Source organism: Rana temporaria, chromosome 6 (genome assembly GCF_905171775.1).
Source record: "Rana temporaria chromosome 6, aRanTem1.1, whole genome shotgun sequence".
NCBI classification, from domain to species: Eukaryota; Metazoa; Chordata; class Amphibia; order Anura; family Ranidae; genus Rana; species Rana temporaria.
In genome coordinates this window covers 205,134,640-205,150,829 of record NC_053494.1, presented here as the reverse complement: position 1 = coordinate 205,150,829, position 16,190 = coordinate 205,134,640, and the positions used below count along the sequence as shown (strand labels likewise).

The window sequence follows — 16,190 nt, the reverse complement described above, 5'->3', positions numbered from 1 at the left end:
TTTGTTGCATTTCGGTATCTTTTTACCTGGCAAAGCATCACCTAAAGTCCATTAACGTGTATTTTTTCCCAAAAATCTGCATTTAAAAAACCGCTGTGACATACAAAATGACAACAGCGGAACATTTGTTTTTTGCTTTGGGAAAATAAAGAATGCAGATTTTTACATGTACAGTATGTGAGGAGTGTCAGAATTGTCTTGGGCAGCAAGAAGTTAAATAGGTTCCTTCCCGTTACGGGACATTTGCCCAAGTAAGCAGCAAGCTGATATCTCAAGCTTCACGCTGCAACTCAGAGCACATATTGCGCTACCTCCTCTTTCTTCGGGTTCTCAGTTAATATACAAGCTTGGGGAGAAAATTTATGGTTCCCATGAGATAAAGGTCGGTTATGTGACCTTATAAAGGGTTAAATAAAAGCGAAAGTAATTTTTTGGACTCTGACAAACTTTGATTCCTTGATCCTCAGCTCAAGACTGTTCCTTGACCCAGAGACACTTTGCAGCTGTTCAAGAAACAATTGCACATGATCCTTCCTGGCGTGTGAGTGGGATGGGTGGGATGGAGGGGGCAGGCGAGAGTTTCATGACAGAAGTTGGGCTTGTCATAGAGGGGAGGTATCTGACATCACTGGCCAGGACATACAAATAGACAAGTATCAGGGCTCTCGCTCTTGTCAATTCACACCACTTCCAGAATCTTCATCCCTCCAGAGCCAAACCTCCAGGCTCTCCGCATCCAAAGCTAAAAGAGCAACCATGAGTCAGTCCTATTCATCGAACCAGCGGCAGTCTTCCTACCGCCGCACCTTCGGTGGGGCATCACCAACATACAGCAGGACCTCCTTTGGGACCAAAGGTGGTTCATCCAGCTCGGTCAGCTCTAGGGTCTACCAGGTTTCCCGTTCAGCGGCCGTCCCTAGTCTATCCAGCTTCAGAGCATCACGGATTACCCCGGTACGGAGCTATGGCACAGATGTGCTCGACTTCAGCCTTGCCGATGCCATGAACCAAGAGTTCCTGCAGACTCGCACCAATGAGAAGGTGGAACTGCAAGACCTGAACGACAGGTTTGCCAACTACATCGAAAAAGTACGCTTCCTTGAGCAGCAGAATACCATCCTGGTGGCCGAAGTGAACCGAATCAAGGGCAAGGAGCCAACCAGGATCAGCGACCTGTACGAGGAAGAGATGAGGGAGCTGCGACGCCAGGTAGACATTGTCACCAGTCAAAGGTCACGAGTGGAAGTGGAAAGGGACAACTTAGCCGATGACCTACAGAAACTGAAACAGAGGTGAGTACGTAACACAGTAGAAGGAGAGATGGACAAGTTTTATAAGGCTAGTAGAAGGGTGGGGTATTCTATAGGTAAAATTCTACATCTTTAGAAGGTAAAGGGTAGTCAGATAGGGAGTAAAGTAAGAACCATGGAACAGCAGGGTACAAGGAGTATATAGATAAGGGACAGTCAGATAAGGAGGAAAGTAAGGACCAAGGAACAGCAGGGTATAGGGAGTATACAGCTAAAGGGTAGTCAGATAAGGAGAAACGTAAGGACCAGGCAACAGCACGGCACAGGGAGTATATAGCTAAAGGGTAGTCAGATAAGGAGGAAAGTAAGGACCAAGAAACAGCAGGGTATAGGGAGTATATAGCTAGGGTAGTCAGATGAGGAGGAAAGTAAGGATCATGAAACAGAAGGGTACAAGGAGTATATAGATAAAGGGTAGTCAGATAAGGAGGAACGTAAGGACCATGGAACAGCAGGGTACAGGGAGTATATAGGTAAAGGGTAGTCAGATAAGGAGGAAAGTAAGGACCATGGAACAGCAGGGTACAGGGAGTATATAGATAAGGGACAGTCAGATAAGGAGTAAAGTAAGGACCAAGAAACAGCACGGCACAGGGAGTATATAGCTAAAGGGTAGTCAGATAAGGAGGAAAGTAAGGACCAAGAAACAGCAGGGTACAAGGAGTATATAGATAAAGGGCAGTCAGCTAAGGAGGAAAGTAAGGGTAAAGGAACAGCAGGGTGCAAGGAGTATATAGCTAAAGGGTAGCCAGATAAGGAGAAACGTAAGGACCAGGCAACAGCAGGGTACAGGGAGTATATAGCTAGGGTAGTCAGATGAGGAGGAAAGTAAGGATTATGAAACAGAAGGGTACAAGGAGTATATAGGTAAAGGATAGTCAGTTAGGGAGGAAAGTAAGGACCATGGAACAGCAGGTATTAGGTAAAGGGTAGTCAGATGAGGAGGAAAGTAAGGATTATGAAACAGAAGGGTACAAGGAGTATATAGGTAAAGGATAGTCAGATAGGGAGAAAAGTAAGGACCAAGGAACAGCAGGGTACAGGGAGTATATAGGTATAGGGTAGTCAGATGAGGAGAAAACTAAGGATCATGGAACAGCAGGGTACAGGGAGTATATGGGTAAAGGGTAGTCAGATAGGGAGGAAAGTAAGGATCATGAAACAGAAGGGTACAAGGAGTATATAGGTAAAGGGTAGTCAGATCTTTAAGATTTCCTTTATACGCTAATATATTTATTACAGGTACTTATATAGCGCTGTCAATTTACACAGAGCTTTACACATATTGTACATCACATCAGTCCCTGCCCTCAAGGAGCTTACAATCTAAGGTCCCTAACTCACATTCATACATACACATACTAGGGCCAATTTGGACAGGAGCCAATTAACCTACCAAAATGTCTTTGGAGTGTGGGAGGAAACCCACGCAGGCACAGGAAGAACATGCAAACTCCATGCAGGTAGTGCCGTGGTTGGGATGCAAACCAACAACTCCAGCGCTGCTAGGCAGAAGCGCTGCTAGGCAGAAGTGCTAACCACGTAGCCACTGTGCTATGTTAATTATTCAGTTGGAAGTAATGAAGGGTTAAACTTACCCCTTGTGTAGTCCTAATAACCTCTGCTGTCTCATCCAAGCAGACACTGCATTTTACATCCCCCCTCCCCTATAATCCACATCCCTGAGCTTGCCATATAAGGGGCTCATCCTTCCAGGAATGTGGGAGAGGAGAAGATGCTCCCATCGGTGTCTTTGACTTCCTGTGCGTGACACTTCCCTGGAACTGGTGATTCTGCCCCTCCTAGGGCACTGTGTTAGGATAACCACGACCTTCTTCTGTACAGAGTTATGTCCTGTAATCTACTGCTCTGTGTGACATTTCAATATCTTCAAGATTTATAGATTTGTTCCACATGTAACACCGTAGATCGGTTTCACAAGTTGTTGCATACTGTATGACCAATAGTTTATACAATAAAACCTTGGTTTGAGAGTAACTTGGTTTGAGAGCGTTTTGCAAGACAAGCAAAATTTTATAATACATTTTGCCTTGATATACAAGCGATGTCTTGATATAAGAGCAGTGTCATGTCACAACTGAGTATAAAAGAGAAGAGAGGCGCCTCTAAGTGTAGCAATATGGTTACATTTAATGAAGGTACAATATTTACAGTAGCAACATATTGCTACACTTAAGCCTCGTACACATGATCAGTCCACCCGATGAGAACGGTCTGAAGGACCGTTGTCATAGGTTAACCGATGAAGCTGACTGATGGTCCGTCGCGCCTACACACCATAGGTTAAATAACCGATCGTGTCAGAACGTAAAACACAACGACGTGCTGAAAAAAACGAAGTTCAATGCTTCCAAGCATGCGTCGACTTGATTCTGAGCATGCGTGGATTTTTAACCGATGGTCATGCCTACTAACGAACGGTTTTGACCTATCGGTTAGGTATCCATCGGTTAATTTTAAAGCAAGTTGGCTTTTTTTTAACCTATGGTTAAATAACCTATGGGGCCCACACACGATCGGTTTTGACCAATGAAAACGGTCCATCAGACCGTTGTCCTCTGGTTAACCTATCATGTGTATGAGGCCTCAGAGGCTCCTCTCTTCTTTTTTATACTCTGGAGCTCCTGCTGGATTTTGCTTCTAATACCCTTGTGGAGGCTTCCATTTGTGGATGGACATTTTATGGTTACACAACCTATCACATTGATATAATCTTTTTATATGGACTATAAAATGAACAACCTATGAATAAATGGTTGTGGAACGAATCATTTGAGTTTCCATTATTTCCTATGGGGGAATTTGCTTTGATATACAAGTGCTTTGGATTACAAGCATGTTTCTGGAACGAATTCTGCTCGCAATCCAAGGTTTTACTGTATTTCCTTTTTTCCAGTGCAGGTTAGACAATTACAAACATAACTGATAGCTACAGGTAACATTTATAGCTCGCATGGTGGAAAGCTTTTGCGAGCGCGCTCCCGTAATACAGCGGCGGGCATAGCCGCCGACTGTATCACTCGGCCCCGCCCCCCGGCACGCCGCTTCATCCGCTGTGATTGACAGCAGCGCCAGCCAATGGCTGCGCCTGCGCTGCTATCAATCCATCCAGCCTAGCCAAGGCTGGGAACCAAAGAGGATCACGAGGATGCGCGCAGGACTTTCGAGGGGTCAGGTAAGTAAAACGGGGGTTCGGGGGGGGGGGGCGGTACCGTTGGATGTTTTTTCACCTTAATGCATAGGATGCATTAAGGTGAAATAACATTTACCTTTACAACCCCTTTAATGCCAATTCTAAGCTAATGAGAAATGAAAGGACCACTAACTCATAAAACATTGTATTTTATTACCTGCATTTGGTTATTACATATAATAATATTATTCAGTATATGATTTTTAATTTTTTTATTTAGCGATTACTGAATCCAAATACTGGACTTTTTAATCAGAGAATATTCCTCCTAAAGTTAGTACTTTTCTCTTTGCCCATAGCCACTAGACTCGTTCCTTTCATTTCCCAGAAAACATTCTACCATTGTTGATACTTAATTGTCAATTTACTGTAATTAAATGGGTTCCAAAACAGGGGTCTCCAAACTGCGGCCCGGGGGCCAGATGTGGCCCTTTGCTTGCTTTTATCTGGCCCTCAGGGCAGTGTTCCTCTCACTGATACAATACACTATTCCACCCACTGACACCAATGATGGGGCATTATTCCTCTCACTACCAATGATTGAGGCACTATTCTTCTCACTGACACCAATGATGGGGCACTATTTCTCCCACTGACATCAACAATGGGGTACGATTCCTCCCACTGACACCAATGATGGGGCACTATACCTCCCACTGACACCAATGATGGGGCACTATTCCTCCCACTGACACCAATGATGGGGCACTATACCTCCCACTGACACAAATGATGGGGCACTATACCTCCCACTGACACCAATGATGGGGCACTATTCCTCCCACTGACACCAATGATGGGGCACTATACCTCCCACTGACACAAATGATGGGGCACTATACCTCCCACTGACACCAATGATTGGGCACTATTCCTCCGACTGACACCAACGTCCGGCCCCCCTAAAGTCTGAGGGATAGTAAGCTGACCCTTCATTTAGAAAGTTTGGGGACCCCCAGGGCTGGACTGGGACAGAAATTTGGCCCTGGACTTGATCCAGACTGGCCCTCTTTGACAGGTCTCTCCCATGGTGGCCGACAACTCCTGCACCCCCCTGGCCACCCAAGCCCCCTCTCCCCCTTCACTAGCCACTAGCGGTTCTACTTTATTAGAGTAGAACAGCTGGTACTGGTACGCTTATAGGCAGTACCAGTGGGGAAGCTAGACATTATTTCACCCGGGGCAAAGAATCAGTTCGATGCCCCCCCCTTATGGGACAAGATTAGGCAGAAGTGAGGCTATAGATGTTGAGTCAGCTGTCTGTCCCCTCCCCCCATGCTCCTCTGTTGTCCCCCCTGCTCCTCTGGTCCTTCCCCATGCTTCTTTGTTCCCCCTAGGTGAGTGCTGCGGGGAGGGAGAGACAGAGGAGCAGAGGGGGGCGGCAGTCCGCTGTCACTGAAGCCAGCCCACTGAGCCATCGGCCCACCGGGAAACTCCCTGTAGTCCCAATGGCCAGTCCATCCCTGGAGACCCCTGTTCCAAAAGATCAATTGGTGATTGTATAGTATGCGTGTCCTTGCTCGCCATGGTCTCTTTTGCCTGTGAAAGAGTGATATGTTCATATGAGTGAAGGGGGAGGGGTACTTATGAAAATACAATCTGATTTTGCGATAAAAAATATTTGTATACAGTACTTCTTTGAACATACATGTAAACGAGTGCTCTAAGTGCTGTATAACCCTATGTAACCCCCAAATTAAGGTTGCCATTCACCCCAATTTGCTGGGGACGGTTCTCTGTTTTAGGGGTCTGTCCCCAGAGGGGACCATGGCCCGGTCCACCAATAGGGGGTATAAGAGATCGAAGAGAATCTGGAATGAGTCCTATGTGAGGACAAGTTTTCTATACGATTTCCGTAGGATCTTTTGGAGCCCCAGACAATGATGGCACATTGACAATTATGGATGAAAAATGTCAGAAGGTGGGATTGGTGCCCTACAAAAAAATTGGTGGATTTAAACCTTAGGGCCCCTCCCACTGGCAGCATAGCTTTCATCTGCGCACATTGGCTACTCACATTTCCACAGATTAGAGACTCACATATACATCTCATCGCCTGACTGTCACGTTACACATGCAGGGGTGACATTCAAGTACTAAATGTCACCTCTGCTCATGTAACGTGACAGTCAGGCGATGAGATGTATATGTGAGTCTCTAATCTGTGGAAATGTGAGTAGCCAATCATGTGCACAGATGAAAGCCATACAACCAATGGGATAGGCTTAAAGTGTAAATGCTCCAAAGGTTTTGTAGGGCCCCCAACCCTCCTTAAGGCTTTATACTCACATGTCCCCCTATCTATGCAACAAAATGTTGGCTACCACACAACCACTTGTCAAAATCCCACCGTCCAGGGCCTTGCATGCGCTGTACACCCAGGGGCGGACTGACAACTCATGGGGCCCCTGGGCTTACAGATGGCCACCACGCCAGGAGGCAGTGCAGAGGCGGGGCAGCTAAAATCTCGGGATTTTCACATCAAAAGCATGTCGGTTTTGGACATATCAGGGACAGATGTAAAAAAAACATAGATTTTTACACACTGTCCCTGGTTTTACTGAGCCTGGCAACCCTGATGGGGCCCCCTAGTGGCATGGGGCCCTCGGGCAGTGCCCGAGTGACTCAATGGTCAGTCCGCCCCTGTGTACACCTATGACGATTTCACACTCCCTGCACCTGTCATGCTTGGAATCAGGGCTGTCTTAATGAGAGGGCACACCTAGGCACTGCCCAGGGGCCCCAGCTGCATGGAGGGCCCCTGCACTTTACCCAAAGCAGCTAGTCCTTGAGCTCACGCTGCCCTGAAATTGGGGGCCCCATGATGGCACTGAGAGTGATAGATACACAGGGGAGGCAGTCTGCTTCCTACCTACTTGATGTCTGTTTACCTGCACTCATCATTGTAGGGGCCCCAGAGCATTACTTTGCCCAGGGGCCCGTGATGCTATTAAGACGGCCTGCTTGGAATATAATACCCCGTACACACAATCGGATTTTTCGTCGGGATAAACGCCGACTGAGTTTTCCGACAGAATTCCGTTCAAGCTGTCTTGCATACACAATCTCAGACCAAATTCCGACAGTCAAGAACGCGGTGACGTACAACACTACGACGAGCCGAGAAAAATGAAGTTCAATGCTTCTGAGCATGCTTCAACTTGATTCTGAGCATGCATGTTTTTTTCTCCGTCGGAGTTCCCTACAGACGAACAACATTTCCGAAAGAAATTGTTTCCGTCGGAAAAGTCCGATGGGGCCCACAGACGGTCGGAATATCCAATGAAAGAATTCCGTCTGACTTTTTCCATCGGATATTCCGATCGTGTGTACAAGGAATAAGGCTTGTCATTGTTCTCCTTTCGAAAATTCAGCTTCCTGCTTGTCATGCTAACACAATTTCTTTAGTGCTTTGAAGACCAGTTGTGGTCAAGTAACTTGATAGAGGGGGCCTCAAGTGCCATGGACTTTACCAAAGAGCTGCGCATAATATTCAGTGAATGTAAAGCTACAGAAAGGTTTTAGAGACTGCAGATATACAACATGAGATTTTCCACTACGGTTTGCAGGTTCCCCCAATAGGTGCCAAAGCTTTTCCCCTGGGGCCACAGGTTGGGCACCAGGGTTCCAAACCACTGAGATTAGCCAATAAGCACAGTATAAACCCAACTATGCACCACCAGATAGTGTTTAATTTTGATCTCTTAAAGTGGAGGTCCACCCTAAAAGAAAAAATTACACCAAAATCCTACAAAAAATTGAAAAAAATAAAAATAAATTTTACTTACCAGAAATTGCGGTTGCTATGCGGATCTTCCTAATCTGCCTCTTCCTAGTCTGCGGCAGGTCTTCTTCCTCGTCCTTCTCGTGTTGTCTTCTGGGGAATGGGGCGCGCTGCCTTCTGGGAACGGTGTGAATCCCAGAGAGCAGCCGCCGAATTAACAAAGCGATGCGAGACTCGCGCATGCGCAGTAGGAAACGTGCAGTGAACCCGCAAGGCTCCACTGCCTGTTTCCCTCAGTAAGGATAGCGGCGCCGGGACCTGCCACAATCGAGGAATCGGCCTCAGGGGGCCGACATTGCGGGCGCCTAGGACAGGTAAGTGTCCTTATTAAAAGTCAGCAACTACAGTGTTTGTAGCTGCTGACTTTGAAAAAAAAATTGCGAGTGGAACCCCGCTTTAAGGCCCGTCCACACGATCGGATATTCCGACAGCAATTGTCCGACGGACGTGTTTTGTGGGATAATCCGACCTCCTGTACGCTCCATCGGACATTAGTTTGTCGGAATTTCCGACATTAATTGTTGGGTGCCCATGCTCTCAAATTGTCCGACGACAACTGTGTTCCATCGGATTATCCAATCGTGTGTACACAAGTCCTTCGGACTAAAATCCAAAGTACAAACACGCATGCTCCGAACCAATGCTAACCATCAGACAACATTAGCAGAAGTTGCCCAAAGTGTGGCAGTAAACAGCAGAAAAACCACATAGTTTTGTGAATGTTTTATGAGATAGACGCCATTGGTCTGGGTCCTTCTTTTTCGAGTGTGGCACCCACCTTCAGGGTGACCACATCACGGCGCCCCTGCGAAATGGCCGCCCAGGCCGGGGTGCACGTGCCACGCGGTGTTCCTGGTTCCAAGACCACGTTGGTCCGGAACATTTGAGCTGTGGCGGGGCCCCAGTGATCGACTGGGTCCCTAATCCTAAGAAGATCCCAAGCATTGTTCCTTTGAGAGGAAGCTGTTCGGTGGGGAGTCCATCTGAGGAGAGCCAAGAGAGGATAGCGATCCAATAGGGTCTCGACCATCCACCGGGGATCAAGGGAACCGGGTACTGAGAGGCTGGACGTTGGTCACCTATCAGTTGGTAACCTAATTGCAACTACCTCAAGGAGATCCAGGCGCAAAGTCTATGAAGGAGGATTATCTCCGCTACCTCAATTTTAACCACTTCCATACCGGGCACTTACGCACCTTCCCGCCCAAGCCAATTTTCAGCTTTCAGCACTGTCGCACTTTGAATGGCAATTGCGCGGTCATGCTACACTGTACCCAAACAAAATTGGCGTAATTTTTTCCCCACAAATAGAGCTTTCTTTTGGTGGTATTTGATCACCTCTGCGATTTTTTTTTTTGTGCAACAACTAAAAGAAGACTGAAAATTTTGAAAAAAAAATACGTTTTTATTTTTTTCTGTTAATTTTTTTGTAAATAAGTTTTTCTCTTTCAATTACGGGCACTGATATGGCGGCACTGATGGGCACCGATGAGATGGCACTGATGGACATCGATGAGGTAGTACTAACGGGCACAGATGAGGTGGCACTGATTGGCGGCGCTGGTATGCGTCACTGATGGGCACTCATAGGCGGCACTGATGGGCACACATAGGCGGCACTGATGGGCACACATAGGCGGCACTGATGGGCACACATAGGCGGCACTGATGGGCACACATAGGCGGCACTGATGGGCACACATAGGCGGCACAGATGGGCACTCATGGGCGGCACTTATGGGTGGCACTGATGGATACTTATGGGTGGCACAGATGGGCACTGATAGGTGGGCACTGGGCATGGATGGGCACTGTGGGGTGGCACTGATGGACACTGTGGGGTGGCACTGATGGACACTGGGGTGGCACTGATGGACACTGTGGGGCAGCACTGATTTTCCCAGGTTGCCAGTCAGTGCCCATTTGTGGACACTGATTGGCATCTTTTTTTATTTTTTTAAATGCTTTTTTTATTTTTTTTCAGACTTTTTTAAAAAAAAATTGCAGGCTTTTTTTTTTTTTTTGCCCACCCTGGTGGTCCAGGGTGGGCATCCCTGGTGGTCCAGTGTGGCGATCCGAGGGGGGGCTGCGCTGATAAACAATCAGCGCGAACCCCCCCTGTCAGGAGAGCCGCCGATCGGCTCTCCTCTACTCGCGTCTGTCAGACGCGAGTGAGGAAGAGCCATCAACGGCTCTTCCTGTTTACATCGTGATCAGCCGTCATTGGACACGGCTGATCACGTGGTAAAGAGTCTCCGCCGGAGGCTCTTTACCGAGATCGGAGATGCAGGGTGTCAGACTGACACCCCGCATCACCGTTCGCCGCGCTGCGCGCCCCCACGGGCGCGCGCAGCATGAAATCCTGCAGGACGTTCTGGAACGTCCTGTCAGGATTTCAGAACCACTTCCCGGACGTAAATCGGCTATAGGCCGGGCGGGAAGTGGTTAAGGAGGGTCTGCGGCAGAGACTTTTCCTCTAAGGCCCCTTTCACATTGGGACGTTTTTCATGCGGTACAGCGCTAAAAATAGCGCTGCTATACCGCATGAAAAATCATGCCCTGTACTCTTCAATGTGAAAGCCCGAAGGCTTTCACACTGAAGCGGCGCGCTAGCAGGAACGCTCGAAAAGTCCTGCTAGCCGCTTCTTTACCGCGGTATAGGAGCGGTGTGTTCACCGCTCCTATACCGCGCCTTCCCATTGAAATCAATGGGAAAGCGCGGTAATACCGCTGTAATACCGCGGTAATACCGCCGCAACGCGGGCGGTATTAACCCTTTTTCGGCCGCTAGCGGGGGTTAAAACCTCACCGCTAGCGGCCGAATATCGCGGTAAAAACGATGGTATAGCCGCGCTACAAATAGCGCGGCTATACCGTCACCGCGGCTGACGCTTCAGTGTGAAGCCAGCCTAAGTTCCGAGTGATACTCTGGCTGCCAGGTCAGTGAGAGAGACCAGCCCAGGTACGCTATACCCACTCCGGGTGGAGTGGCGAAGAAGACTTTGGGCTAGATTCAGTAAGAGTTACTCCGGCGTATCAGTCGATACGCCTACGTAACTCTGAATTTACGCCGTCGTAAATTTAAGCGTATTCTGGAAACCAGATACGCTTAAATTAGGCTAAGATACGAGCGGCGTAAGTCTCTTACGCCATCGTATCTTAGGGTGCATATTTACGCTGGCCGCTAGGTGGCACTTCCGTAGTTTTCGGCGTAGAATATGCAAATGACCTAGATACGCCGATTCACAAACATACGTGTGCCCGGCAGAATTGTTTACGTCGTTTGCGTAAGGCTTTTTCCGGCGTAACATTGCTCCTGCTATATGAGGAGCAACCAATGTTAAGTATGGGCGTCGTTCCCACGTCGAATTTTGAAATTTTTACGTCGTTTGCGTAAGTCATTCGCGAATAGGGCTGTACGTAATTTACGTTCACGTCGAAAGCAATAACGATTTGCGGCGGAATTTCGAGCATGCGCACTGGGATTCTTTCACGAACCGCGCATGCGCCGTTTGTAAAAGACTTAAAATACGCGGGGTCAACATTAATTTAAATAAAACACGCCCACATCATCCCCATTTGAATTAGGCGGGCTTACGCCGGCCCACATACGTTACGCCGCCGTAACTTAGGGCGCAAGTTCTTTCTGAATACGGAACTTGCGCCCTCACAAAATTACGCAGGGCTATCTGAATCTAGCCCTAAGTGTTGTTGGAAGCAGGACTGTTTCCCTACTATTACGCCTGAGTCAGCTATTTCTCCTTCTACTGAATCTCTACCTTTCACCACAAGTTTTATTGTTTTTACCCGGCTGGGTAATGAAGTGCACAGAAAAAGACACCTGTCGTGGACATTCCGTTACTACTACTTTCACCATACACCCCTAGACGGCGGAGGAGACATGAGGTAACATGCCACCCAAAACAAACCAGCAGCTCCTTCGGGGGTAGTGCTACACAGGTCACAATGAAATAGTCAAAAAGTGGCAGAGGAACCTTTTTCAAAGTCGCTGCCACATGAGTCACAGTTATTTGAACGGTTCCATTGCCGACAATAGGGTGCGAATTGTCCTGCGGTTGGAACTGTCAAATCGCATAACAAATTGCACCAGTGCGAATGGGGGGCTTTAATTACAACTCCAAAGTAAGGAAATATAACGGACAGACAGTTTAGCATAAGAAAATGATACTCATTGAAAAAAAGTTCATGAAATAAATATACCGAAGTCTCCTGAACTTTACGTCTCCCTCTCCATATCCCTGGTGCATGAAGTGGTCATTGGACACTGTAAATACCTCCCGGCTCTTTGCAGCAAATGCAGCGTAGCGGAGACATTACAATTAGCAAGTAACAAATGTGATCTGATGTCAGAACAACAGCTGGCAACTATTTATACCAATAAGCCATGTGATGTATTTCATCTGAGATATCAGAAGGACAAATATGTACTGTGACTGTCCTACACCAAGGACAAGGACCAGCAGACATGGAAAGCGACAGAACGCAGCGATCAATTCAAGATTTTGTAAATCCAGCCATAGACGCAGGTGAGGGCTGGCAGCCTTAAGCCTGGGGGGCGAGTCCAGTCAAGTGGCCCATTGAACCGCCGAATCAGCTCACCATCCATGGCCCACCTGTTTTTTTAATGCAGCCTCACCAGTGCCCATCAATGCAGCCTGATCACTGGGGAAGGTTACATGGGGTGTATGGGGGGGATGGAGTGTCAGCTAGGGGTGTAAGGGTCTCTCACCTCAGTGATCTCAGCTCAGCAGGTCCTTGCACGCCATGTCCTGACTCCCTGGCACGCCCTGCCTCTGCCTGCTTCCAAGAATGCGATCCCAGGGAGTTGTAGTTTTCCACCCACTTGGAGCTTGAGCACGGACTACAACTCCCGAAATTCAACAGCTAGTGGTCGGTCGCCATGGCCGTGCCCCCTACCCAACTTCCTAGACCAGAATAAAAAAGAAAATGGTAGCGGGCAGCGGCTGACGGCCATTTTAAACATAATTTGGGGCGGCCTTGGAGGCAATTGCCACCCTGCCCTCTGGCCCAGCCCTCCCCTGCATAGACGGATGGATATTTGGCCAGTTCTGCAGAATTTCAACCTATCTATTGTACAAGTCAACAACCAGACAACCAACCTGTTATTTTCTTTCTTCGCCCAACTGCTGCCAGCGGCTTTAGCTATAGCAGCCTGCAGTAATCAATGTATGCTTCCGGTGGAGAAGGCTCCCTGCGCCCCTAGCTGGCAGAACACAATAGCACTGTGGGAGGGATTCACTGAATGTGTTGATAGGGGAATCAAGACATTTTTATTTTCCTTTTTTTTTTGCATCGCGTCCATGGCATGTGTGCATCCCTGTCCTCTGCCTTGGCAGCTTAGAGAGGAGGTTCCAGCCTGGGTGAAAAAAAAAATGAAAGTCAGCAGCTACAAATACTGTAGTTGCTGACCTTTAATATTAGGGCACTTACCTGTCCGGGGGGGCCTGCGTTGTCGGCACCCCAGCCGGTCTTCGGATCGCCTCCCGGGTGCTGCCGCCGCCGCCATTCCTGGTAAGGGAACCCAGCAGTGAAGCCTTTCAGCCTCACAGCTGGTTCGCTACTGCGCATGCACGAAACGCGCTTCGCTTTCTAATTGGCCCGGCGGCAGGGGAAGAAGGAGGGGGGGCCGAAATTCCGGGAGATCGGGCCCTGGCCGTCTCCCAGAAGTGAGGAAGGGGGCCTGTCAAAAACAGGTCCCTGTTCCCCCCTGCCCCCTGAAAGGTGCCAAATGTGACACCGGAGGGGGGGAGGAAGCATATAAGCGGAAGTTCCACTTTTGGGTGTTTTTAATGCCCCCCTCAACCGAAAAACAGTACACCCAAAACAAGTGCTTCAGTTATAGTTGGATGATGACAATATGAACACATATACCGGTACCCTACATGATCATCAACCCAAAACTAACATCTAAAAAGCTTTCAGGCTTAGTGGCATTTGGTTAAAATTCAACACTGACAACTTTATTGATCTGAATACACAGACAAGGTGGGAGATTTGCTAAAACTGGAGCACTCGGAATCTAGTGGTAGCCAATCAGCTTCCAACCTCAGCTTGTTCAGTTAAACTTTGACAACGAAACCTGAAAGCTGATTGGTTTATATGCACAGCTGCATCAGATTTTGCAATCTCCAGTGTTAGTAAATCAGCCCCAATGCTTCCCTGCCTGGAAGCCCTTCCTCTAAGGCTGCATTCACACTTCAGCGTTTTGAATCGGGGGCAGATTTGCCGCAAAGCGCCGATGTGAGAATGACAAATCGCAGGACTCGCATTTGAGATGCCATTCATTTGAATGACACCTCAAATCACGGGGGGTGGGATCTGCTGCGATTGTCGCAACTCGCATCGCGGGAAGTATGTCACCCAAAAAAATATTCAGGAGCTACTTTTGGGCGACATGCTTCTCGAGATGCGGGTTGCCATGATTGCACTGCCATTTGAGGTGTCATTCAAATGTGAGGTGGCATCTCAAATGCGAGTCCCGCGATTTGTCATTCTCACATTGGCGCTTTCAAATCGCGGGTAGATTCGTGGCAAAACTGCCCGCGATTCAAAACGCTGAAGTGTGAATGCCGCCTAAACCTCTGTGGCTGAACTTTGATCAGCGGAAGTGCAAAGTTGATTTGCCTTTCGTAAATAACCCCCATTGTGTCTGTTTTTTGGATCAATAAAGTTGTCAGAGTTGAATCTTTTTATCTTAATGGAGCGGTGTTGGATTCTAATGGAGCGGTGTTGGATTCTAATGGAGCGGTGTTGGATTTCTCTACCCTGGACTTTGTTGGCTTTAAGGACATGTGACAGACCCCTGCCTGGACTCTGGCATGCGGCCTTTGGCAGTTTCTGGCCTTGTAAACGGTGGCCCCGGGGAACTCAACTTTTCTTGTTTACATAAGAGCCCCTGTGTGTAATGTAACCCCTGACACTTGCTGGTTTTTGTCAGGTTGCCTGATTATACATCTGCTACCAGCTGGACATGGAGGAGACCGGCCTGGTGGTGCAGTTGGTGAAAGCCGAGAGCTCGGCACACCACGGGGTCACCAGGACTGGGGAGAACATACAGATCCTGTGTTCCTGCAAATAAACCAAGTGTAACTATCACCCATGGCAACCAACCAAGTGTAACTCTCACTCATAGCAACCAACCAAGTGTAACTATCACCCATAGTAGCCAACCAAGTGTAACTATCACCCATGGCAACCAACCAAGTGTAACTCTCACTCATAGCAACCAACCAAGTGTAACTATCACCTATAGTAGCCAACCAAGTGTAACTCTCACTCATAGCAACCAACCAAGTGTAACTATCACCTATAGTAGCCAACCAAGTGTAACTCTCACTCATAGCAACCAACCAAGTGTAACTATCACCCATAGTAACCAATGTAACTATTGCCCATGACAATCAACCAAGTGTAACTTACAGCCATAGCAACCAACCCAGTGTAACTATCACCTGTAACAACCAAGGGCCAGATTCAGGTAGAATCGGCTTACTCTGCGGCGGCTTAACGTATTACATTTACGTTACACCGCCGCAAGTTTTACGGGCAAGTGCTTGATTCACAAAGCACTTGCCTGTAAAGTTGCGGCAGCGTAGCGTAAATCCGCCCGGCGCAAGCCCGCCTAATTCAAATGGGGCGGGGACCATTTAAATTAGGCGCGTTCCCGCGCCGAACGTACTTCGCATGCTCCGTCCCTAAAATTTCCCGACGTGCATTGCGCTAAATGACGTCGCAAGGACGTCATTGGTTTCAACGTTAACGTAAATGGCGTCCAGCGCCATTCACGGACGACTTACGCAAACGACGTGAAATTTCAAATTTCGACGCGGGAACAACGGCC

The 16,190-nt window shown here is 48.1% G+C and overlaps 1 protein-coding gene across 2 annotated transcripts in view; it reads left to right on the top strand.

Moving 5' to 3' along the window:
• Positions 1–660: 660 nt before the first annotated feature.
• The window catches only part of DES (desmin), a 45,522-nt gene continuing 29,992 nt past the window's right edge, over positions 661–16,190 (top strand). For both annotated transcript variants that reach the window (XM_040358130.1, XM_040358131.1), the window contains exon 1: positions 661–1,292. In XM_040358130.1, coding sequence (XP_040214064.1) covers positions 757–1,292 — 536 coding nt within the window. In that variant the 5' untranslated portion in view covers positions 661–756. The remainder of the gene's footprint in view (positions 1,293–16,190) is intronic.